This window comes from Arvicola amphibius, chromosome 6, assembly GCF_903992535.2.
Source record: "Arvicola amphibius chromosome 6, mArvAmp1.2, whole genome shotgun sequence".
Lineage (NCBI taxonomy): Eukaryota > Metazoa > Chordata > Mammalia > Rodentia > Cricetidae > Arvicola > Arvicola amphibius.
Window position 1 is genome coordinate 154,377,904 of NC_052052.2, and position 26,840 is coordinate 154,404,743.

The 26,840-nt window shown below is 40.6% G+C and overlaps 1 protein-coding gene across 1 annotated transcript in view; it reads right to left on the bottom strand.

The window, feature by feature from the left end:
* Positions 1–26,840, bottom strand: part of Gkap1 (G kinase anchoring protein 1) — a 51,075-nt gene that overhangs the window by 9,319 nt on the left and 14,916 nt on the right. The window contains exons 6-12 of the mRNA XM_038334669.1: positions 22,767–22,890; positions 17,323–17,345; positions 10,134–10,286; positions 7,318–7,419; positions 4,138–4,201; positions 2,695–2,765; positions 2,176–2,253 (exon numbers count right to left, since the gene is read on the bottom strand). Coding sequence (XP_038190597.1) covers positions 2,176–2,253; positions 2,695–2,765; positions 4,138–4,201; positions 7,318–7,419; positions 10,134–10,286; positions 17,323–17,345; positions 22,767–22,890 — 615 coding nt within the window. The remainder of the gene's footprint in view (positions 1–2,175; positions 2,254–2,694; positions 2,766–4,137; positions 4,202–7,317; positions 7,420–10,133; positions 10,287–17,322; positions 17,346–22,766; positions 22,891–26,840) is intronic.

Here is a 26,840-nt window from a genome sequence, read left to right on the forward strand (position 1 = left end):
AACCCGTATATTTGACTCTGGGTTTTTATTTTAACACCAATTAGAGTTTATGCTACATATCAATGTCTCTCAATAACACAGCTGGGATAAGCACCATTGGGTATGTGATACTGCCAGTGTGAAAATTTCAATGATATCAAACAAAAACAAAAAAATAAATAAATTAGCTAGGCAGTGGTGGTGCACACCTTTAATTTTAGCACTCAGAGGGCAGACACAAGTGGATCTCTGTGAGTTCAAGGCCAGCCTGGTCTACAGAGTGAGTTCCAGGACAGCCAAGCTACACAGAAAAACCCTGTCTCAAAAACCCAAAACCCCACATAATAGACATGCAAGGACTGCTTTCAACATCTCATTATGATCAGGCTGTCCTTGAAGTTATAGAGAAACACCTCTCTCTGCCTCCCAAGTGCTGGGATTAAAGGTGTATGTCACCATGCCAGGCTAGATTAGGTAATTTTTATATTCTCTATGTCACCAGTGACTTTCAAACCTTTTTTATTTTTTACCATGTTTTCACATTGATGATTTACAGGTATATGTGTAAGTACATTGTAGTTGTTCATTTTTTTTTTTTACTCTTTTCTCTTTTGGGGGCCCACCACCCAGCTCCCAAATAAATCTCACACAAAAGTTTATTCTCACTAATGAATGCCTGGCCTTATCATCTTGGCTTGTTTTTTGCCATCTTTTCTTAAATTATCCCATCTATCTTTTGCCTCAGGGTTCTTATCTTTCCTTATTCCCATATACCTTTCCTTTTCTTCTTACTCTGTATCTGGCTGCGTGGCTGGGCCCTGAAATCCTCCTCCTTCCTCTCTCATTCCCAGATCCTCACATCTCTTTATCCCAGATTTCTCCTCATATTTATCCTCTCTGCCTGCCAGCCTCGCCTGTTTCTCTCTCCTGCCTTGCTATTGGCTGCTCAGCTCTTTATGTACCAGGTGTTTTAGGTAGGCACAGTAACACAGCTTCACAGAGTTAAACAAATGCAACATAAATAAAAGTAAGACAGCTTAAACTAATATTCCCCAGTAGTGTGTAAGAACACACCTGACACAGTGATTAAAGGCAAGTACTGATCATTACTCTCTACTGTTTCACACAGGAAAAAAGAGCTCAATTATCTTCTTAAGCTGAGAAACTAAAATGCCATCAAAATAATAATGAATGCATATAACATCAATGGATATAAAATCCCTGGGTGAAAGGTCACACAATGTTAAAGAATCCATCTGTACACTTGATGGAGGACTCTCATTGGTTAATAAAGAAACTGCCTTGGCTTTTTGATAGGGCAGGATTTAGACAGGTGGAGTAGACAGAACAGAATGCTGGGAAGAAGGGAAGTTAGAAAGACGCCATGCCTCTCCTCTCTGAGACAGATGCCATGGAGCCAGCTGCCAGGTCAGACATGCTGAATCTTTCCCGGTAAGACACCACCTTGTGGTGCTACACACATTACTAAGTATGGGTTAAAGCAAGATGTGAGAATTAGCTAATAAGAGGCTGAAACTAATGGGCCAGGCAGTGTTTAAATGAATACAGTTTGTGTGTTGTTATTTCTGGGGCTAAGCTAGCTATGCGGGAGCCGGGCAGGATGAAAAGCAGGCCTGCTCATCACATCACTACATACACTTTTCAGTTAAAAGAGCAGAATCTACATCCAAGCCATCAAATGTGTGATGCTGTGATGTCTGCTGCCTGTGCCTTCCTGTCACCTACTTAACGGTGCAGACTGTCTGCACTGCTCTGATGCAGCGGCTGAATCACTCGAGTGATTGTCGTGTACACAATACCTAGAATTACTTTTATAGTTTTGAAAATGTTCATTATTTGGCCATAATGGACGCATTAACAAAGGGCTGGAGAGATGGCTCAGTGGCCAAGAGTGCTTGCTGCTCTTCTGAGGACTGGGTTCAGTTCCAGCCCAGGTCAGGAGGCTCACAGTGTTTCTAACTCCAGCTTCAGAGAACCCAGCATACTCTCTGGCATCCACAGCCCCGCCCACCACAAACTCAAACATATAAACAAAGATAAATATTTTTTAATACAAAATCATTAATATATCTGGTGAATAAATTTTTGCTTAAGAATAATATAGCACATTTATTCTTACATTGTATCTACTCCAAATGTAACTATAAAGAAAACTTTCAAATTATAAAAACATACCTGGTATTTGGCTAGTTCTGCCTGTAATACTTTCACTTTAGATCTTTCTTGTTCCAATGCGGCGTGAAGTGAGGTCACCTAGAACCAAATAATCAGTAAGAAAACTCTTTTTGCCTTTTTTGGAAAGTACATTAATTCTGAACATATTCAGTGTGATAAAATCTGACAGCTGTCAGTATCAGAGATGCCCTCCCTTCTCATGGTTCCCAGAGACACTGTAGTGAGCACAGACAGGAGGGCCTGCTTGCCGTGAAGAGAAACCCACTCCAGGAACAGGGTAAGCTTTGCCTGCTGCTGGTATTCTGTCCACTAACTCACAACCTTCACCTTCCAAACTCTCCAGGACACGCCTACCATCTTTAAAACAATAAGCAGGAACTTTCTTTGCTAGTATACAATAATAACGAATACTTTCCATTGCTTTCTCACCTGCTTAACAGGCAGTATTTCTATTTTGTGGGGCATAACAAGACCTTAGAATAGCATAAAACGCAGTCAACATCTCCCAAAGCCGCTCACCTGGACCGTCAGCTCATTCTTGATACTTTGAGATTCATCGACTTGCAGGAGTATTTCTGCCTTATCTTTCACTGGGGGAAAGGAAAACAGCATCGTCACCATCCCAGCCACTCAGTGCGGAGAGACGAACTTCAGGACAGAGCAGTCAGAACACCGGTTTCTCCTCTTTGTTCCATGGATGTTCTTCTGGAGCCTGATTGGTCTTATTTCTCACTAGTAAATTCTGGTCATTATTACAGCAACAGTGTTTTCTTTTTAAGTAATTTATATTTTTCTGAAATATCAGCTGCATAGATATGATGATTAATTTTTCAATTTATAATAACTAGGACAGGTATATAAGAAAACTGAAAAATTACAAGGAAAAGTGAAATATCTTGAGCATTTATCTATTTATTAGGTCATGTTCTTGTGTGTGTGTGTGTGTGTGTGTGTGTGTGTGCATGCACTCGTCACGTCCACGTGTCAGGATAACTTGTCACAGTCCTTTCATCACAGCATACAAGTTTCAGGGATCCAACTCAGGTTTATGGTGTTTGGCAGCTCGGCTTTACCTGTTCAGCCATCATTCTATTTTGTAGCCCAGGCTGGCCTTTGGGCTTCAGCTGCTCTTGCCCCAGTCTCCAAGGTGCTGAGCTTACAGACTCAGACTTGGCTTCTTGGCTAATCTTAAAACAAGATTTTATTTTATTTCTTTTTTGGGGGGAGGGGTCTCATTACTGTGTAGCCTTGGCTGGCCTACAAGTCAGAGATCGGCCCACCCCTGCCTCCAGAGTGCTGGATTAAAGGTGTGCTCCACCATGCCCGGCTTGGTGCAATAATGTCTAAGAACTAGAAACTCAGCACTCTTTCCTGAATAGTGGCCAGGTGCTTTAAGAGGCCTTATGGTGGAAATATTAAAATAAACTATCCAATTTGTATCCCTCTGGGGAACTGTGTGTGTGTGTGTGTGTGTGTGCGCGCACGCGCCCCAATAAAACATGGAACATCGTGATTTGTTTTCAGATATTAAGATTACCTTTAAATCTAAACACTGCACAAAGGCTGAGTGCAGTGCATGCGCCTCTAACCCAGGCTGAGTGCAGTGCACGTGCCTCTAACCCAGGCACCAGAGAGGCAGAGGACTGGGGATCTATGCAGTCTGGTCTACATAGCTTCAGATCAGCCAGAGCTGCACAGCAAGACACCATCTCAAAGAAGCAAACAAAACAAGGGAGCACCAGCTGCTCCTATGGAGAACCCCGGTTCAACTTCCAGCACCCACATGAAGGTTCACAACTGTTGTGACTGCAATTCTAGGGAATCCATGCTCCTTTTCTTGTGTCTTTGGGCACCAGATATGCTTACAATGCATACAATACATATACATATATGTAGGCAAAACACCAATACACATAAAATAATTAAACAAACAACCCCCCCTGCTAAAAACATGTGACTCACTTTCTCCTTCCTGAAGCATTTTTAATAATTGTCCATTTCTTGCTTTTACTTCTTTATACTTTGCCTAAAAATCAAAGAAAAGAGATTTTAACTTTTTAAAAGTAAATGGTAGATTATGGTCTATTTTTAATTTACAGGCTGTGTATTTAAAAACATAAATCATTTAGGAAATAAACCGAATGGAGGAAGATGTAATCAGAACTACTTAATTAAACATCAGAAAACTTAAAAAGGCCAATTCGATGGTTTAGAGGGTAAAGCGTGATGATGTGAGTCTAATCCCTGAAACCCACAGAAGGGTAAACAGACAAAAGTGACTCCAGAGAGCTGAAATCTTCACGTGTTGTGGCATTTGTGCACACACTAACACACACACACACAGACACACACACACGTGCACACACAGACACAGACACAAATAATAAACTTAAAAAATTTCAAAGGGGGGGGCTGGAGAGATGGCTCAGAGGTTAAGAGCATTGCCTGCTCTTCCAAAGGTCCTGAGTTCAATTCCCAGCAACCACGTGGTGGCTCACAACCATCTGTAACGGAGTCTGGTGCCCTCTTCTGGCCTGCAGGCATCCACACAGACAGAATATTGTATACATAATAAATAAATAAATAAATAAATAAATAAATAAATAAATAAAAATTTCAAAAGGGGGGGGAAAAGTGAAGTCAGGAAAATATTAACATTTTTGAAGGGTTTTTTTTCTTTCTTCCCAAATAAAAACTTTAAATAAATCCAACTAATTTCAATAAAAATCAAAAGAAAATGACTCCATCTTTTTACTGGACTGCCCTGCAGTTCTACACCGCCACTGTCAGGCACAGAACTAGTGGCACTACTCGACTTTTAGCTCCTTTTCCAATGGCTGGCTCTTCTCCTCCTAACGAACAATACACCGTAATTCATGAGTAAGAGGAGCTGGGCTCCCACATGAACCACTTGAATTTTTGATAATTATCTCCCCAAACAGTCTTCATTGGACCCTCCCTCCCTCCCTCCCTCCCTCCCTCCCTCCCTCCCACCTCCTCCTTCCTTTCTTTCTTTCTTCCTCCAGGCTGGCCTCGAACTCACAAAGATCCACCTGCCTCTGCCTCCCAAGTGCTGGGATTAAAGGCATGTACCACCACAGCCTGACTGGAACATTTCTTTTAGTATTCTGAAATACTTTCAAACACTAATAACCAATTATTGAAAACAATATAAAATGTTATAAAAAATAAATACCTAAAAATATCAGTGTTAAAAACCTCTCTCTCTCTTTTTTTTTCTCTCAGCACGGAACAAGTATGTGGAAGATTTACCAGTTTTATTTTTTATTTCTATAGTGCTGGAGTCCAACACAAAGCAAGGAGCTACCACTGAATGATGCCAGAACCCAGTGGATTTAAATATATTTTTATTTATTATTGGGGGGGGGTTAGACAAGGTTTCTCTGTGCAACAGCCCTGGCTGTCCTGTATACTCAGTTGGCTTCAAAGTCACAGAGATCCACTTGCCTCTGCCTCTCTAGTGTTGGGATTAAAAGCTTGGGCCACCACTGCCTGGCTTTAAATATGTTTTAAATTCTATAAAAAGTGTTTTTTACTAAATAGAACTCTATCCAATTAAAGTGCTGATAATAATTATTTACTGAGTAATACTGTAGTCCACACAGGGAATTGAAGCGTCTGCTATAGTAAATACAAAGAGTAAAAACGCTTGAGAAATTGAGGTGAATCGGGCAGAGGTGGCCACGCCTTTAATCCCAGCACTCGGGAGGCAGAGAGAGGCAGGCGGATCTCTGTGAGTTTGAGGTCAGCCTGTTCTATGGAACTAGTTCTAGGACAGCTGTTTCAGAGAAACCTTTTCTCGAAAAAACAAAAACAAAAAAAGTAAGAATTTGAGATGAATGAGAGATGCGGCACACACCAGCGCCAGAGCCCTGGCATGCCCACAGGCTCTCGATAAGTAATCCGTGGACAAATGATCTGAAGACAAATTTCCTCAAATGCTTGAGGAACTAGAGCATCTTTGTTGAAGTCTAAAGGGCAGTAGCAAGAGAGTGCTTCACAAGTTTGTGATTAAAAACAATTGTAAGGGCTGGAGAGCTACTTCAGGGGCAGAAGTCCTTGCTGCTCTTGCAGAGGACCCAGGTTTGGTTCCCAGCATATCAGGTGGCTCACAACCTCTAACTCCAGCTCCAGGGCATCTGAAATCTTCCTCTGCATTCCACTGGTACTTGAACACACATGTGCATGTATACAAGCACACATATATACAAATGAAAATTTAAAATTAATCTTTAGGAGAAAACAATTGCATACATAGCATTAGCAAGGGTGTGGAGAAGTTGGAATCCCTGTGCACTTCTGGTCAAAAGGACAACAAACAGTTGCTCTGAGAACGCTTGGAAGTCACATAAAAGCTAAGACAGAATTATCATATAACCAGCAATTCTACTTTCAGATTTTCAAAATACTCAAAGAACTCAAAGCAGGATCCTGGACACTTACTTGTGCACCCACACACAAAAAGTAGCACGTACACTTCAGAGGATGTAATAAGGCAGGACAAGGAATGGAGTTCTGATAAACACTACAACACAGAGGAAGCTCAGAAAACTTCTATGTTAAAAGAAATAAGGAAGACAGAAATGGACAAAAACTGTGTGATCCTGCCAGAACGAGGGATCAGGAACAGGTAATTCCTAGAGATAAATTGTTGTCGGGGGTGAAGGGTGGGAATAGTGAGCGATTTAATGGAGAGTTTCTGGAAGGGAACAGCAGGAATGGTTACCCCACCGTGGAAAGGTTCTTAGTGCTATTGAGCCTTTAATTCTAGCACTTAGGAGGCAGAGGCAGGCTGACCTCTGAGTTTGAGGCCAGCCCAGTCTACAAAGTGAGGACAGTCAGGGTTATATTGAGAAACCCTGTCTCAAAAAACAAAGAACAAGTAGCTAAATAAACTTAATGCTACTGAACCTCGTGCTTAAAATCATTTACAAAGCTGCCTGCATATAACATACAACATATTTTATAATATATACTTTATAACAAAAGTTATATCATTATTCAGAATTTAAGTGGATAGTCAGTTTAAAAGACTGAATAGCACAGTAACTGAATAATAAAATACATACAGAACCCACAGAATGCAAATACATAATTCTTTCCAGAAGTGAGTGGACACACCTCCCACTGGGTGATCACGGCTTTGAGTTTCTGAATTTCAGCGTCTTTCCTCTCAAGTTCTAATTTCAGTCTCTCAATTCTTCCATCTTTCAGACCCACTTCCTGAAAAAAAGAAAATACTGCTTTTGACAGGTATTGTTCCACCTATCATTGTTTACAACAGTCCTTTGTGAAAAGATTAAGAGGAAAAATAGACTTTATTTCTTAGGCAATTTTGAATTACTACATTTTTACCTTTGCTCAAGTACATGATCTAGTTTCATACAGTAATAGCAGGTGAGATTTCTATGACGAGCTGTAAGTATATGCTAGAACAATATCCAGCCCTAGAATCGACAATTCCATCCTAGAATAAACACATGCAGAGGCACCCTGACAAGTTCTACACAGCCCTGGCTGTCTTGGAACTGTGTAGATCAGGCTGGCATTGAGCTTGGGAGACTCGCCTGCCTCTGCCTCCTGAGCACTGGGATTAAGGTGTGTGTCATCAGGCCTGGTTCTGCTCTGAGGAATGTAACTGGCTGTATTTTCCTAAAGAGTGATGTACACAGGTGCTCATGAGTACTTTCTAGGTGCCAGGAAAAGGGACTGAAACCCTTTTTGTTCCTATGAAAAATGTCTAGCATAGCATGGGAACTTCACATAAAGTGCACATGACACACGGAAGCCAAGGCAGAAGCTGTTGTGCAGTGTCATGCGGGAGAGGGCACAGATGACTTAGTGTTGGGTGTGACACGCTGAGGTTCTAGTTGTCACACCCATGAGCTCATGAGTTAAGCCCAAGCGAGACAAAGGTCACTCTTTGTTTTTCTGAAAACATTTGAAATAGTTGTTTGGCTTTGTACCCATCTCACTGAAGGGTCTTGAGTTTCTGTGATTTCCCACCTGTTAGTGTGGCTATCTTCCTATCTTGGGGGGGATTTTTTTGCTCAGCCTTCTCTCCTCCCTGATAGGCTAAGTGGGAAGCTGTCCGGCTCTCTGCGCTGCCTGTCTGTGTCCAGCGCTTTCCAGGCTCCTTTGATTTCTTTTGTGGGTTTCCAAGGCTGTTTCTCTCTCTCTTTGGAATCGAATCTATTTTTTCCTTATTCTGCTTTTCTTAAAAGCTTCAGTGGCTTGCACAGAGATATTCTCAATCTGGTATCATGTGTGTAAATCTGGTATTATTTATTATGTGTGTGTGTTCATACATGCCTATGCATACAGGCACATATGGAAGGAGGTCAGAAGACACCTCTTGATCTCTTAAGCATTGGGGTTACACACCTGAGACACCACATCTGGCTTATTTTTAATATATATACTAATGTCACTGAACTATTATCTAGTGACTTTTCTCATTATACAGTGTATTTTTAAAAGTCACTGTAATAGCCCATGTTGTTATCTATAAGTATAGTCCATTCAGTCTGACTGACTTTGCTTTTATAAACAACTGACTTTTATATAAAATTGTGTATAAAATTACTATAGCACACAGGCATGGAGGCGCACACCTTTAATCCCAGCACTCGGGAGGCAGAGGCAGGTGGATCTCTGTGAGTTCAAGGCCAGCCTGGTCTACAAGAGCTAGTTCCAGGACAGCCAGGGCTGTTACACAGAGAAACCCTGTCTCAGAAAAAAAATAATAAATGGAAAGAATGACGACAGCATAAATCATGTCCATCAGCTGGCCTCGGATTTAACAGATACTGTCACACTGTTTTCCAAATGGCTGCACCAATTTTCACTCTGCCTAGTGCGCTCTGCTAGCCCGTCTCCTCGAGATGTCGTCCAGCCCCACGCACTCTTCATATTCCTTTAGTTGTTCTTAGGCTCTGCAATAAAATTACTAGTTCTATATAGAAGTTTATTCTGCTCAAATATTTCCTAAATTCTTTCCTGTCTACAAACTAAATTACAAACTTGGCTTTGAGTGTTCCACAGTCCTTTCCAATCTACCTTATCAAACTTACTCAACACTCCCTTTTAACTGAGCTGGTTTCTATTTCACTGTGTCTGTATTTTTTACTGAAGACATTTTAGCTTCTTTATCCTCATCTTTGCACGTTCAGATCCTTCTGGCCTGTTATCTTCCAACTCAAATGTTAACTTCTGTCCAGAAACCCATTCCTATTACACTCATGCACCTACTATTTTTGTACTCATGACTCTTTTATCTATACAAAACAATTATCTATTAAATATATATTATGTATACATACTCTTATATTAAGTATTTAAAATTGTAATTTCTAATTCCTAATAAGAAAAAACAATTATGTTTCAGTAAAGTATAGCAGATGAGCTGCAACGCTAATATTTTTATATATAATATTTGGTCTCAACACCTGTTCTCTTTCCATCACATCCCACTGTCATTCAGGCTTTCTACAGCACAATGCCGCCTGGTCATCTAATCCCATTTCCATACTCAGCTCAGTTCTACTGCCAGAGAGGAAGGGGCTGCCCTCTCCAGCACCAGCTCCTAACTACACAAGTGCAGCAATGCTCCATAGTCGTTAGTGACGTAACTGCACACACATTATTCTCTGCAGAACAACGACTAAGATAATATCCTAAAACTGTTACTTTGTACAATTAGAGTTGAAATCTTCCATTTACTTTCTTTCTTTTTTTAAAAGATAACTTCTCTGTGATTTTAAGAGAATTTTTAAGAAGCTAGAGCTAATGGGCCAAGCAGTGCTTTAATTAAAAAGAGAGAGGAAGAGAGAGAGAGAGAGAGAGAGAGAGAGAGAGAGAGAGAGAGAGAGAGGGAGGGAGGGAGGGAGGGAGGGAGGGAGGGGGAGGGAGGGAGGGAGAGAATTTATTTTACATGCCTGGTTGTGCTCAGGAGCTGGACAATTCTCTGTTCCACTATGTTCTGTAAGCTGTTCTCTTCTCTTTTCTCTAATAAGAATTTTATGAACATCATCTTCCAGTCTATTGAAGAATCCCCCATCATGTGACAAAGTCTGAGAAGAATTCGATTCCTGTCGAAATAAACCACGAATTACCACCATTCCACACCAATGCACACACTCAGCCCCAAGTCTCTCGGAGGGCAGTGAAAGGGACTGCCCGGCAGGAGTCAGGTCACCGCTCCACCCGTCTCCGGAAGGGAAGCAGCAGATGGACACTTGCACCTGTTTTTTTCTTAGTCCTTCATATTTTGGAGTGTCATGATTGACAGGTTTTAGAAGCAAGGTCTTACTACAGAGCACAGACTGGTCTGGAACTTGTGATCCTCCTGCCTCAACTTCTCGCATGCTGAAACCACAGCTCTGTAACATCATGTCCAGGCTACTTGACCTTTAAAGATTTTATTACACATACCACACAGTTCAGCCTGCTAGTATGTGAAAGACCCAGGTTTAATGTCCTCTCAAGAGCTGTGCACCTGTCACCACAGACACCTGACTTTCTTCTCCACCCTAGGCAACACTCACTTTCTGTCTCTATAAACCTATTTATTTTGGACATTTCATATAAACAGAAGAATTGTGCTATTTGTCTCAAACTTCTTTGATCTACCAATATGTTTACAAGGTTCTTCCACGTGATAACATGGATTAGTACTTCATTTTTATTACCAAGTAATATCCCATTTTACGTTTTTTCTTGCCACTGGTGGATAGATATCTCTTTGGTCTTATGAATAATGATGCTATGATGGACCTGTTTCCAACTCTGCTTGGCATACACTTAGGAGTAAGGTTATTGGGCGGTGTGCAGAGCCTATGTTTAACCATCTGAAATCTTAAAAGCCAGTGCTCCAAGCAGCTTACTATTTTACAATCCTATCAACAACATGAGGCAGTTCTGATTTCTGTATTCTCACCTATGTTATTGTGTTTTTACTGCAGACACCTTCCTGGAAGTGAACTATTTCTCCAGGTTTTGAGCTGTGTTTTCACTATGGCTGTTAAAGCAGGCTGCTTTCAAGTGCTTTCAAGACACTGCACAGTCTGTATAAGAAACGTTTACTTCGAACCTTTGCTCATTTTTAACTGAGTTATTTGCCTACTCACTTTTGTGTTATAAGAATGTCTGTCTTCTGGCGCGCGCGAGAGAGAGTTCCAAGGTTGAGAGTGTGTACTGCTCTTGCAGAGGGCTTGAGCTCAGTTCCCAGCACCCACTCTGGGTGACTCATATAGCCTATAACTCCCGCTCCAGGGGATCTGACACCATCTTCTGGTCTCTGCACTTATGTGCACATATCTATCCCTCAGACATGTCCCAAGACATATATGCATATTTATATAAATAAAGAACTAAAAGAAATAATTTAAGTAGTCTAAGAAGCTGATCATGGTGACAAGTGCATACAAACCCGGTTAGTGACAGAGGGCCAAAAAGACCTGTCTTCCGAAGGACATCTGATTTTGTGAACCTCTCTGTCCTTTCCCATTCTCAAGTCTATGAATAAAAGGGTTTGATACCCCCTCAATACAGTAATAAATGGGTTTGACATCCTCGTTAATACAGTAATCAGATAAAGAGCAACTGAGGAAGACACTGGACATTGACTTTTGGTCCCCAGAAACACACACATGCACACATACATGAACATGTATGCATACAAAAACTTATGTATTTTAAATAAACATCTCATCAAATATTTTTTCTCAATATTTTCCCTCATTAAGGGTTGCCTTACCAAGTTTTTTATGTCCTCTATATAACACAAAAGTTTTAGTTGCTTTTTATTTCTTTTTTTTTCTTTTTTTTTTTTTTTTTTGGTTTTTCGAGACAGGGTTTCTCTGTAGCTTTGGAGCCTGTCCTAGAACTAGCTCTTGTAGACCAGGCTGGCCTCGAACTCACAGAGATCCGCCTGCCTCTGCCTCCCGAGTGCTGGGATTAAAGGCGTGCGCCACCACCGCCCGGCTTGCTTTTTATTTCTTAGTTTTTTTGAGACAGGGTTTCTCTGTGGCTTTGGAGCCTGTCCTGGAACTAGCTCTTGTAGCCTGGGCTGGCCTCAAACTCACAGAGATCCATCTTCCTCTGCCTCCCGAGTGCTGGGATTAAAGGCGTGTGCCACAACCACCGGAGGTTTTAGGTTTTACATACTTCTGTGATCCACTTTGAGTTAGTTTCTGTGTATGATGTGCAGAAGACACCCAAATTTTTCCATACTGAATTGTCTTGGCACTCATACTCAAAAAAAAAAAAAATCAAGAAAACACAGAGATCAAGGCTTATTTCTGGACTCTTAATTCCATCAGCCTCTACGTCCATTCTCAAGACTCAATTCTCAGTGTCAAATTGACTTGATTACTGCAGCGATGTGTTCGCGTTGTTTTGTGCTACATTTAAAAGTCATTTTGACACTAGGTGGTGGTGGTGCACACTTTAACTGCAGCATTAGGAGGCAGAGGCGGGCAGATCTCTGTGAGTTTGAGGCCAGCCTGGTCTACAAAGCAAGTTCTTGAGCAGCTAGGGCCACAAAGGGAAACTTTTTCTTGAAAAACCAAAACCAAACCAAAACAAAACAAAACAAAAAGTCATTTTGACATAAACTGTGCATATAAATAAATATATTAAAGAGATGTGATTTTAAAACCAACTATCAAATTACTTAGACTTGGAGAGTTTACACATGCTCTAATAGAAATAGGATTTTCCCTCTTGCTATCAAGCACAGAGACTAAAGGAAATTCTCCTGTCCCCACAGGTCTCCCCTCAATCCCACACTGTTGCAGGAGCTCCTTCCGCTCCTTCAGCCAATAGCTGCTGAGATACCAGCCCATTGAGGCGTGGTCTCTCCTTTAAAAAAGCAGCCACTGCCCTCCACTCGCTCTCTGGCTTCCGGCTCTGCTTCCTGAGACTAGGCTCCCTTCCTGATTGCGCAGAGGGCTGTTGTCTGGGACGTTGATCTGTCAGTTTTTCCCCTTTAAATAAATAACCATTCTATTAATCATAACTCCAAACTGGTGTGGGATTGTTTATGATTTACGCCTTCACCACACTCTTAGGCTACAGTACTGAGTTTACGAGGTTCGACTGTATTTATAAACAGTGATACACATTTAAATGGCTGCTCACTGTTTTACTCCATAACACCTAAGAAAGTAAAATGTTTAAATGAAAATTTACTTGTACATCAGTACAAATGAGATAGCTTCTAGCTACCTGAAGAGAACTTAATGTTCTACAGAGCACTAAAACTCTGCTTTATCTGAGTTTCATAAACACCAGGAGAGGCCGACAGAGTGATCAAGGCCTGGAATGCCCTGGAGCCACCACCAAGTGGCACAGACATAATTCCAAGTTTGCTTCATAAAGCACTTCCACTATGTTCTGGTAAGATCTCATTTACAGCATAAAACAGTGCTGAGCTTCCATGGAAGGATCAGAAGGCATATGACAACTAGCCCAGCTCTGGATTTACACTAGTGATCAGTGGCCCTGTTTGAGACAGATCTCACAACTCACTCTGCAGCTGTGCAGGCTTTGGATGCAGACCTGCCCCCTGAGCTGGGATCAAGGCATGCTCACTATGCCTACCGTCTTCTGATTGCGGTTCCTCTCGCCAGTGTTCCCATCCCCCAAAACAAATTTAGCCCCTTAGTATTTCAGAATGACACACACATAAAACACACTTAAAACTGGCAAAACGAGTTAAGAAGACTGTTCAATGATACCAGAATTCTGACAAGCACATGAAAACATACCCATTAGGCATCATGAAGATGCAAATGAAATTCAGTGGACACATTACCTTTCCACTAGAGACAGTGAAATTCAGTGGACACGTTACCTTTCCACTAGAGACAATATTAGTGAAAATCAGTGGATTATGTTACCTTCCCACTTAGAGACAGTACTAGGTGCTGGCAAGGATGTGTAGAAACCAGAACTTCTCACACATCTTTCTTTAAAACAACCTAACAGGCTCTGAACAGTTTCAACCAGGACTCCTTGATGCAGGCCTACTATCCCAGATAGTACAAGGCTAAAGCACGATATCAGGTCAAGACTTGCCTGAGATACAGAGAGTTCAAAGTCAGCCTAGGTAACTTAGTAAGATCATGCTTGAAAAGCTAAGAAGTCTTCGAATGTAACTTAGTAGTGAATGCTTGCCTAGCTGCACAAGGCCCTGGTCTCGAGACCGGACATTACAAAGAGGTAAATATTTTTAATGCCTATCTGCAAAAAAGAAAAAATAAATTACATAGTCTAGCAATTTCATCCCTAGAGAGAAATAAAAACACGGAACCACATAAATATTATCGCTAGTCTGTAACTGAACACAAAATATTTCCACAATGTTCAGCAATAAAACTAAATCAACTGTTATTTGCTTGTTTGAGACAGGGTCTCACTCTGTAGTGCATGCTGGCGTGGAATTATGTAGACCAGGATGGCCTTGTCTCCTCAGTGTTGGGATACAGTGTGCAACTATGTCTAGCTGAATGAACTACTGATAACTACAACACAAATCAACCTAAAAACACTATTCCAATTGAAAAAGCCAATCATAAAAGACCACACAGAGAAAATGTAAATCTGTAGAAATAAAAAACAGAATATTTATTGCCAGGGACTTAAGAGGAAAGTATAAGGAACCTCTGGGGGATTATAAAAAATTTTAAATCTACACTGTGAGTATGGCCATATAACTCCTTAAATACACTACAAATGGGGCTGGGAGTTTAGCTCAATGGTAAAGCAACTGCTTAATATATCTGAGATCTCTGTTGACTCTCTGTCTATCTGTCTTTGTTCGTGACTTAGTTATATACATGTAATGGTAAATTTGATATGAATTCTATAACTCAATAAAGCTGTCATTTTAAATTATATTTTGTTTACTGATGGGAGTAGAAGCCAGATAACTGGTTTTCTGCAAGAGTTAGTACTCTTGTTATGTGGGCCCAGGGATTGAACTGGAATCTTCAGGCTTGGCAGCAATTGCTTTCCTATGAGCTACACTACCAGTCGGTAAAACTGCTTGCAAAAAAGCCACCCATGACCTCATCCTCTTGAAAACTGGAGCAGGACACACCTGCGCCTGTGCCCTTCGCAATCTCCCACACGCATCTCCTCGCCTCCACAAAGTAGCCATGACCCTGAATTGAGTGTTTATCAACCTCTATCTTGGTTATTAAGCAACAGCACTAAACAATGTAACTTCCTTCTGTGTTTTATCTCACCTGTACACTTCTTGGCTTAGGTATTCTGCATTAGGGACACCATGGCATAATCTGAATGCGGCCTGCACATTACAGCTGGTGATTTCTCAAGTCTCTTCTAATCTAGAACACAACCCACTTTTTCTTCACATGGTCTTGTTGGAGAGACCAGGTGAGTTTTTGGACAAAAAGCCCATTCCCCAGATTTGCTGGGAATCAACACAGGGCCTTATTCGCAGCAGGCAAGTGCTCCGCCATCAGCAGCATCTCCAGCTGCTCCAGTGTTTCCTTAGGCATCGCTTCACTTATGCATCTGAGCCTGGATCTCGTGTAGCACAGACGCCCCCTCTTAACGCTTGACTTATATTTAGGTTAAACATTATTTTGAGCATACTTAGTTTGGTATATCCTTAAGTTGTATCATTATTTCATAAACCTCTGTGTAATTATCCTAAAATAAGTATTCTACCAAAGATAAACATCTGGATTTATTCTAGCCTTTTCTTGGGTAAGATAAAGGGTAAGCCTGTTATCACACACAAATATCAACACTTAGGTACATGATTCCCAGGTGGTCACATATGTAAGTTTCTCATCTACAATTATCTCTGTATGTTTGAGTGCGTCTGCACAACTGGTCACCAGGCATCCTTCTCTGTCATTTCCTGCCTATTCCCTACAGCAGGATCTCTGACCCCGGAGCTTGTTTCATCTCAGTCAAACTGAATGCAGGCCTTCAGGACTGCACTGTGACACTCCACCACCGAACATCTCTTCAGCCTAACATTTTCTGATTTCTAAGGGTTCCATGTAACCCCTTAACATTCAGCTCTATAACTTAAAGATTTCTTAATGCACTACAATAAACAATCTTCACAATGATCCATTTATACATGCTGCTCCCCCACTAGTCAAGCATTTGTAACATATTCCAAGCAGCAGCCACCTAATGGTGTTCCTCATGAGCGACCACAGATGGCACTCGTCATTGCCGTCCTTCCACCACCTGGTCTCGAGGATCAGATTCAGTTGTCAGGCTTGGCAACAAGCACCTTCATGTGTTGAGACCCCTTGCCAACATTTTTTGGATTTTTCTGTTGTTTTTGTTTTGAGTCACAGGGTCTTGCTATACAGCTCAGGCTTGCCTAAAACCGAACTCCCCTGCCTTTGCCTCCCAGTGTGAGATCTACAAATTTGTGTCACCATATTTAGAAGGATAAGCCTTTCTCTGACACATGTAGGGTGCCATGTGTACCATGATACATGCAGAGGTCAGGTGACAAGCTGTAAGTGTCAGTTCTCTTCACCATGTGGGTCCACAGAGGTGGACAGCAACTAAGGAACAACATCTTGTTTCCTGACCTCCATACACAACCATGCACACACATGCATGAACACACACAAACACCTATGCACACACACTTGTGAACACACATGCCTTCCCCCAAACAAAAGAATAAACACAATACAAACACAAAAATTAGCACCAGGTAGTGGCACACTTTTAATCCCAGCACTCAGGAGGCAGAAGGAGGTGGATCTCTGCATTTGAGGCCAATCTGGTCTACAGAGTGAATTCCAGAACAGCCAGAGCTACACAGAAAAGCCATGTCTCAAAAACTAATAATACTAATACAAAAAAATAAAATATAGATTTGGAGACTAAATCACTTCTTTGAATTTTAAGTTTATATATTTGACACAGATTAGGACAGTAATGCCAAATGAAACTAGTGTATGCAAATAATCATTTTTATTCTCTTGTATTTATATCCTTATAAATCCAGAAACATAATGAGACAAACCTTTGTCTCCAGAAAAGATTTACTGCTAATTACTACAGTACTACTCTTCAGTATGTTCTAGATTACAGGACAATCATAGTGAAACTTACCTCTGTCTTTTTGCTATTATGATCTGCAAATGAAAAAAGAAAAGTTTTACTGGGAAGAATTCAGTATTTTAACATGTAGAAAAAAACCCAAAGTATCCAAAAGAATGTTAAAACTATAAAGAGGTATGAACAGAATTTTCTAAGACTCACATCTGATTTACTTTCAGAATGTTAACTCCAGCACAGACCGGCTGGTTTGTTCAGCTCCAGGACTACACCTTATGTCCTAGGAGATGCTACCACATGGAGGGATGGTACTAGATTTTAAGCATATGAGTTTTATACATAACTCAGTTCTATGTCATATAGATACATCTATGTCAAAAATCAAATCACAGAGAACTATTAACTTAAAATGTTCAGATGACTGTCTTTGTTGAATAAAATAAGAAACATTTGATGTCCTTAAAAGCTATTGGCTATATTATTTTAAAGATACACATGGTTATTTGCTTGCACTGTAATGAAATCCTTAGCAAATTTATAATACATATATACAGATGTGCATTTATAGAATTTATAATACATGTGTACAGACACACATTTATAGGATTTATAGTATATGTGCATTTATAGAATTTATAGTACATATGTACATATGTGCATTTCTAAGACTTATAGTCCATATGTACAGATATGCATTTATAGGATTTATAGTACATGTGTACAGAAGTGCATTTACAGAATTTGTAATACATATGTACAGATGTGCATTCATAGAATTTGTAATACATATGTACAGGTGTGCATTTACAGAATTTATAGTACATGTGTACAGATTTGCATTTATAGGATTTATAGTACATATGCACAGATGTACATTTATAGGATTTAACAATGAAACAGTAGCAAATTACACATAAAACAAACCATGGACAAGAAACCCCCACACAGCCCTTCTAGGTAGGAGTGATGGAGAACAGGGTGAGGGAGGAACAGCTTAATCTGAAGCACAAGCAGGACCAAATACTGTGATGTAAGGGTGATTGGAACAGTAAGTACTTGCATGAGTCAGGGTAATGAGGCTAACGTTGTATACAATGTTCTTGTATACAAACATCCCCTCTCAAAGAACAACCTGACAGAATTCTTTTTTGTTGTTGTTGTTGTTTTTGTTTTTCGAGTCAGAATTTCTCTGTGTGACCCTGGCTGTTCTGGAAGTCACTTTGTAGACAAGGCTGGCCCTGAACATAAAGATCTGCCTACCTCTGACTCCTGAGGGCTGGGATTAAAGGTGTGCGCCACCACAGCTCTATACTAGCTTTTCTTATGACCAACAATTTGAAAGTTGGTCTCATTTTCTACATCATTTGTTTGTCAGAACAGTGTAAAACATGTTCAATATCAAAGTCATTGATTTACATCAAACTACCAAATGATCTTTCTTCTGGTGTGCTCTTCTCAGTAGTATGATGCCATCACCCAGGGAAAGCAGAACTGTGGCCATCACACTTGTAAACGTATGTAGCTTACCTTTCTATACTCTCAATGAGTTAATAAGTTTGCCTACAACTTGAGAAATCAAACACACAGAAAACAGGAGTTTCAGAAGAGTATTTTGAACATGTATTTTGTCTTATGTATTCCAGGCTGACTTCCAATGCATTATGCAGTTGAGGATGAAACTGAACTTACCTTCCTGCCTCCATCTCTCCAACGCTAGTACCACAGGAACATCCTGTGGAACTCACTGTACATGGTGCTAGGAATCAAATTTAGAGTTTCCTGTATGGCAGGCAAGCCTACTACCAAGTGAGAAGCATCCCCAACCCCTAGCAAGTACACTTCTGCCTAAATTTTAATAAAATTTCTTTTTCAAAAAGTTTGGGCTGGAGATATGACACAGTGATTAAGAGTACTGGCTGTTCTTTCAGGGGACCTGGGTTGGATTCCTAGCATCTACAGTCGCCTGTAACTCCTGTGCCTGGGGATTGATGCCTGTTTCTGACCTCACAGGGACCAGGCAGATATGTGGCGAACAGATACACATATAGACAAACTATTCTTACAATAAAAATAAGAATAAAAAATGTATTATCTTACTCTAATTACATGGGTGTTTTGCCGGCATGTATGTCTGTGTACCATGTCTGAGTGGTGCTCAAGGAGGGCAGAAGAGGGCATTGGTTTCCCTGGAACTATAGTAGCTGTAGACAGTTACTGCCTTAACTGCCGTTAACTACTGAGCTATTTCCATAAACCCAAAATTTACTATATAAAAGATTCTTCTGGGTAAATCTGGACATTTTACTTTAACATGCATGGTTCATCCCTAAACCAAGTAACTTACTTATACTACTGTTGTAGAATATTATTTTAAGGTATGTTTTTGTTTTGTTTATGCTCTGGAACATTTGTTTAATGATGCAAAGACGTGTTTGATTCAATAAAATTCACCTGCAGTCAGAAGGCTGCGTCAGCAACTGGATGATAGAAGTTGTAGGGAGGAGCCAGGTGGAGAAGGGTCTATAAGGAAGGCAGCAAGCTAGGTGAGCTGCTTGCTATTCAGCCTGTCTGAGGAGCAAAACTCTACCTTAACCTTTGGATCTTGAGTTCTTTAGAGGAACAGAGATATAGATAAGTTCCCTTAGTAGCTTTGAAAGAGTGGGTGCCTGAGGGAACAGAATTTCCTCAGGCTGTTGGTAGCAACGGAGTTGCAGCTGCTGACTAGGGTAGTCATAGCTTAAAGGGCAGCAACAATTAAAGAGGACCACGGACTATAGAAAACTTCCTTCTTTTTAGAATTTCCGTGTGCATGTGTGCGTTGTGTCCACATGTGTGCAATGCCAACAGAGACCAGAAGAGGGAGTTAGATCTCCTGGCACTAAGTTACTGGTGAGCTGCCTGACATGGGTGCTGGGACTGGAACTTAGCTCCTCTGTAAGAGAAGCAAGAACTCAACTTCTAAACCATCTCTCCAGCCTCAGAAGAACTTTCTTAATCCTCAAGTGAAAGCAAAACTCTAAGTTTACTCTTAGTTCTACAGATAAGCTGGTTTTTGAAGATGTATTTCGATTTTTTCATAGTTATTATTGCCATCTATTTAGGATAATAAAGAAATGCAGGTTAGTAATTAGTCATCTATTACAATCATATTAGGTCAGAGATATATTTTATATAAGTCACCTTCAAACACTTCAGAGACCTACAGAATATGGCATTTAAGATGTTTTTAATAACATAGGTTCTTTTTTATGACAATGAGACATGTCTATTCCTGGCAGCACCAATCTACTTCCAAGAAGATGATGGGCATTGAAGAAACTCCACATGGAATTTACTTTCTTTGTGGCAATAGTAGGCCACTGGGCAAGAAAGTGCTCTTCTATCAACTACTGATGGTATGCTGGCCAAATTGGACAAGCAGGACACAGAAGAGAGTGACTGCCAAACCTTGTCAAGACAAGGCAGGACGGTCCTTCAAAAACTGTGCTTCATAGAAAAGTCTATCAGATATGCTAGGCCTGTAAGTGGAATATGTGTGCCCCAACCTTGTGTGACTGTCAAGGCAGCCAGCTCTTTTTGTCATTGCTCACATTTTTTGGAAGTCATTTGTTTGCACTTCCTGCTTACTCAGTTAATATTATTTCCTTTTCAGGTCTCTGAGGGAGTTGAAGACTGGACAGTTAAAGTTTTCCTTGTTTACTAGATGCAGAAAAGAAACTCACTAAAGAGGTGTAAAGTGTAAGACTGAAAGATATCAAGATAGTTTTGAATGGTAATGCAAGTTAGGATAGAAAGCTAATTAGGTACAAGACTTTGGATTCATCAAGTTAGGACAGAAAATGGAGTACTTTTCCTGAATTTGTCAATTGCAAATGGACTAGACATTGTTGATGTATTCATAGACTATATATATTGTATATAGCTATTGTACTTATTGTACAGTTTTTCTTATATTAGTTATAATCTTTTATTTTAGACAAAAAGGGGAAATGTGGTGGAGATAAAAAGGGGAAATGTGGTGGAAATGTGTTTATGCTCTAACAAAGAAAGCTTGCCTGAAGATCAGAGTGCAGAGCTAAGTCACTGGAGGCCAGGCAGCTGTGACACTTGTACGGATCTCTGTGAGTTCAAGGTTACCCTGGGCTACAGGAGACTGAATCTCTCTAGAAGAGAAGCAGAGCTCACACAAAGGTGATCCCAGCACTTGGGATTCCACAGCTTTAATCCCAGCACCAGGAAGATGGAGACTGGAGTGATATGGCTGGGCAGAGAGGAATATAAAGTGGGAGGAGACAGGAGCTTGGATTCAGTTCGAGGTTTTGTAGAGACAGCATTCAGTTAGAGAATTTGTAGGGACAGGATTGCCCCTTTCTGTCTGAGGTAGAGGTAAGGGCTAGTGGCTGGCTACTGTGCGTCTCTGATCTCCCAGGGTTAAAGTAACCATACTAGGCAGCCATAGAGGCCAGGGAGTAGTGGTACACACCTTTAATCCCAGCAGAGGGATCTCTGTTAGTTCAAGGCCATCCTAGACTACACACAATTGAATCTGTCTAGAAGAGAAACAGCTCACACAAAAGTGATCCCAACACTTAGGATCACATGCCTTTAATCCCAGCACTAGGGAAACGGAGACAGGAACAATATGGCTGGGCAGAGAGAGGAATAAAGGGGGAGAGACAGGAACTCAGTATCTGACTCTGGGTTTTTATTATCTAGACTAACTAGAATTCGTGGTACAAAAAATAAGGACTTTAAGACCTAAACAAGAAAATTATTTAATATATTCAATAGCTAGACAAGAAAGTTACAAAGTGGATGAAATAATCAGTAACTTAGAGGGAAATTCCCTAGAGAAAGAGGAGATTCCTATGGTTCTGGAAGTCTCACAAGGCCTGTCCTTGAGGCTAAATAAGCAACAGAGTTGCCTTAGATAGAGTTGCCTGTCGTTGGGACAGTGATATTCAGGGTGCGGTGTTTATGAGCTGTCACCCAAGCTGAGGTGGCTTCTGGTGATGCAGCTATCAAAAAGTCACCAGTGTTCCTGTAGGTGACCTCTCACCTGAGCTTCTGTAAGAAAACCCAATGATGTCATTTTGGTCTGCAATTGATGCCCTCTTCTGAGTGAACAAACACTGTCCTCATCTCCTCAGGAAGCCACTCAGCACTTTCTCTCTGGCTCTTTTGCCTCCTACCACTTCAGCAGCAGGCGCGACTCTGACAGACTCTGGCCCCTCGACAATGACCTGTGAGCCAGCGTATTTCTGTTTGCCTATCACAGGAATACAAAATGAACTAACACAGGCTTACATTTTTATACTCTACATGGTAAATCTAACCTAACCAAAGTTGGAAAAGCACTCCTGACTATAAAAAGGCTCAATTGGTAGATCCTGTCCAGCATGAGCCAGCTTCTGGGCCTGACCCCCAGCACCACATCAACTAGACTGAGGCAGAGGCAGGTCAGCGCGGCTCTGAGGAAGCAGGCAGGCAGACCTTACCTTCACATTGGAAATCCTTCAGGGACACTGTGAGAGGTCTGTCCTTCCCCTGCTGGGTCTTCCTCTTATCTTTTTTATTTACACCTTTGGACTGAGTTGAAGCATTTTCAACATTTTCATAATCCTAAAAAGAATTACCAAGAGTAATTAAGTTTGGTTTACAAAAAATAACATCAATTCCTCAGTATGTTTCCTAATGTTTTACTTTTAAAGATTAAAGGCAAAAAAAAAAAAACCCTGAAAATTTAGGCCAGCAGAATTGTATGAAAAATTCCTAATTAGTCATTGTTCATCTTCTCAACTGCAAACACTGCAGTAAAAATATCACAGTGGTTTATAACCCCCCCCCCACTGCCAACCTCTTATTCTTTCCTTTAGAACTAAATTTAAGACAATGATCTACAAGTTCCGACCTCATAACCTGAAATGGGGATTGTGCTATTCTCTGACACTAACACCGCCACCAGCTTTCTCTTAATTACCAAATCTAAAAGACAGTTTTTTTGAGATTTCAGTAAATTCTTTTTTTCCCTTTTTAAATTGATTTTATTGAGCTTTACATTTTTTTCTGCTCCTGTCCCTTCCTTTCCCCTCTCCTTCTACCCTCTCCATCCCCAGGCTCCCAATTTACTCAGGAGATCTAATACAACGTCCTTGGACACCAGACATACATGTAGGCAAAACACCTATACATGAAAAATAAAATATTTTTTAAAAAAACATGAGTTGGTTAAAGAAGAGGGCATTAGATCCCTTGGAACTGGAGTTACAGGGGGTTGTGACTACCATGTGGGTTCTGGGAATGGAACACTGGTCCTCTGGAAGAGCAGCCAGTACTCTTAACCACCGAGCCAGCCCCTAGCTCCATACATTTTTCAAAAATGGTTTTCTCCATGCATTTGTAATGACTTGGGTCTTCACTGCTGCCTTCTTTTCCCAGCCTTCCTCCTAAGAACAGAGCTGTTATCCAGCACACTCACTTCACTCACACACTCTTCAACACCCACATTCCCACTTTTACACCAATGATTTCTCTATGTACAGATATCGGCTGCAGTGCTCATCAGACTCTGCCACACTGTGTTTCCACCAACAACCCTGACTTCCCACTTGATCCCCTACTACGAGCTTGTCAAGCCATCCTCTACAGTGCTATCAGTTATATGCCACATCTTCCATGCAAATGAGTCCTTCAGTTAGTTACTAGGTCTTAGCGAGTTTATTTCCTAAGGATCTCTTTGTCCTTTGTATTTCTGTCATTTCCTTCTTCCTCTCTTGTGTGGACACTGACGGTCTGTAATTTCACCTTCTGTAATACTTATGAGTTTCTAAAATAAAAATCTGAACTCAATCTAGAAGATAAAAATAGCAGTATCTTAGAAGGCAAGTCCACGTGTGTTCTGACACTGTGCCTTCCTCTCCATAGCGAAGCTTTCCTAGTCACCCAACCACAGTTCACATACAGCACGTTCTCTCACACATTACCTATGTCTTTTTGTCTGTCTTCCCTGAGGGCCTACTTCTCTGTGGGCTGCTCTGCACACAGCTAATATATCTAGTAAGACTTCAAGAAATCTTTTTTGGGAGGTGCTGAGATGCTGATGATGCTAAAGACTAACACGTCCCCTGCACTGAGCTCGAGGCTGAGCTGTCTTCATCTTCCCATCCTGGGTCACATGCTCTGGTTATTTCATAAGCACCTGGTGAGCGAGTGGTAGAAGAGGACAGAAAACAGCATCCCTCATTTTCTTTCTTTTCTTCTCTTTTTGAGACATGAGTACATTCTGTTTCCCTTCTGGGATACAGATAGCCTTGTTTCCCTTAGATAGCCCAAGATGGCCTGATGCTATGGAAATCCTCCCATCTTTGCCTTATCAGTGCTGGGATTATAGATGTGAGCCAAAGGAAGGACAAACTTCCATTATTTGTTATACAAATTCACAGGAAGGACTAATCATGGGTGGGAAGTGGAGAAGGATCAGTGGCATTTGATGTGCAAGCGTGAGGATTGACATTCAGTCCCCGGTCATGTCAAATAATCACACCTGTGACCCCAGATCAGGGTTGGGGAAGGGCATAGAGGGGGAATCCCTGGAGCTTGCTGGCCAGCTGATCTAGCTGAGTCTGTGAGCTCTAGCTTTAGCAGAGACCTTATCTCAAAAATAAGATGGAGAGACACAAAAAAGATACCCAATGCTGATTTCTGCCCTCCTCACAAACTTGTATATGGGCACCAACACACACACACACACACACACACACACACACACACACACACACAATTATGGTTATCTGACCGAAACACTGGCTGGTATAATATGAACACACTAACACAATGACATAAAACTAGCCTTTACATACAAAGTGCACTTCCGTTCTCTTAGAGTCATTGTTGTCTGACAAAAGTCAATACTTTGGGGTGCTAGGTCTATGAATTTAGCAAGAAAACTGGATGGGATCACAACATTTTATCAACACCGTCTGCTCTACTCCTGAATAGCTAATCATTTTAGCTTCAGAAAAATATACATCCAACAACAGCTGTATGTAATTACTGTATGGTAATATTCTATACATTAAAATCTTATGCATTAATTCAGAAATAAAAGAGGACCTTGCCAAGCATAACCTTCAAGTCCATTTAAATGGCTAAACCACAGTAAAGTATGTTGTATTTCTTTTTATACTAGCTTGATTTTTACCTAAGTGGACATCTAACTATTAAGGTTATAATCATTCTTTTTTTTCCTCTTACACTATTTATTTTTATGTGTATGAGTATTTTGGCTGCAAGTGTGTCCACCCATTATGTGTATACAGTACCTCCAGAGACCAGAAGAGGATGTCAGATCCCCTGGGCCTGAAGCTGCAGGGAAGCAGCCATGTGTGTACTAAGAATTGAAACCTGAGTCCTCTAAGGGGTAAGCAGTCAGTGCTCTTAAGCACTGAGCCGGCTCCTCAGCCCTGACTTTAGTCATAATGGTTTTCAATCATTTAGCATATAGGAAATAAAGGCATGGAGATAAAGCACACAGGATACACAGGTCACCTGGCTGGCAAGTTTTATTTTATTTTTTTAATAGCAAAATCATCTGCTGTGGGCTTTAATTCTTTCTTCCTTTCTCCTTGGACAGAGACAACAGTGGACTCCAGCAAGGCCAAAAAGGTTTTAATCATGAGAGGGGCATTTCTTTTTTTCACGTATTTACATATTTTATTATTCACAAAAGATTGTTAGTTATGAGACTATGGACTAACATTCTACTATTTGCTAGTGTAGACAGGAGCCTCCCATCATCCCTTAAATAAATTACAGCTAACCACGGAGAGTAGTAAGGCCGAGACAAACATGGATATCCTGAGTCAAACCAGTATGACTGGTACCATTTTTAATATGTTTGATTTTTATTTAGGAAACTTTCTTGTGATTGTAGTGCAATGATGACCTCTTTACTGTAGACAAGTGTATACGCTATCATATTTAATCTTGTATGATATTTATTTCTTAAATACATCTACATAATATTACTGAAAAAACAAGACCTGTGAAAACAAAGCAATTTATTTATCCAGATTTTTAAGCTGGGTGAAATGTGAAATTCCTTCTTGCATAACTTATTGATTGCGCTGTGCTGTGATCAGTTGCTGGAAATACAGCCTGATGATTTATTTCATTTGTCAAATGAACTTTAGCAATACTTAAGTAATTTTTGATGTCATTAGGTTATGCTAGGTGTTTAAGAAAACCCTGGGCCTACTATCTTACCCACTTTCTCATCACACTATGTACATGGGTGCCAGAAAATTTTTTTTTCCTTTTTAAAATTGATTTTATTGAGCTATACATTTTTCTCTGCTCCCCTTCTTCCTTCTCCTTCACCTTCTACTTTCTCCCATGTTCCCCATGCTCCCAGTTTACTCAGGAGACCTCGTCTTATTCTACATCCCATGTAGATTAGATCCATGTATGTCTCTCTTAGGGTTCTCATTGTTGTCTAGGTTCTCTGGTATTGTGATTTGTAGGCTGGTTTTCTTTATGTTTAAAAAACACTTATGAGTGAGTTCATAAAATAT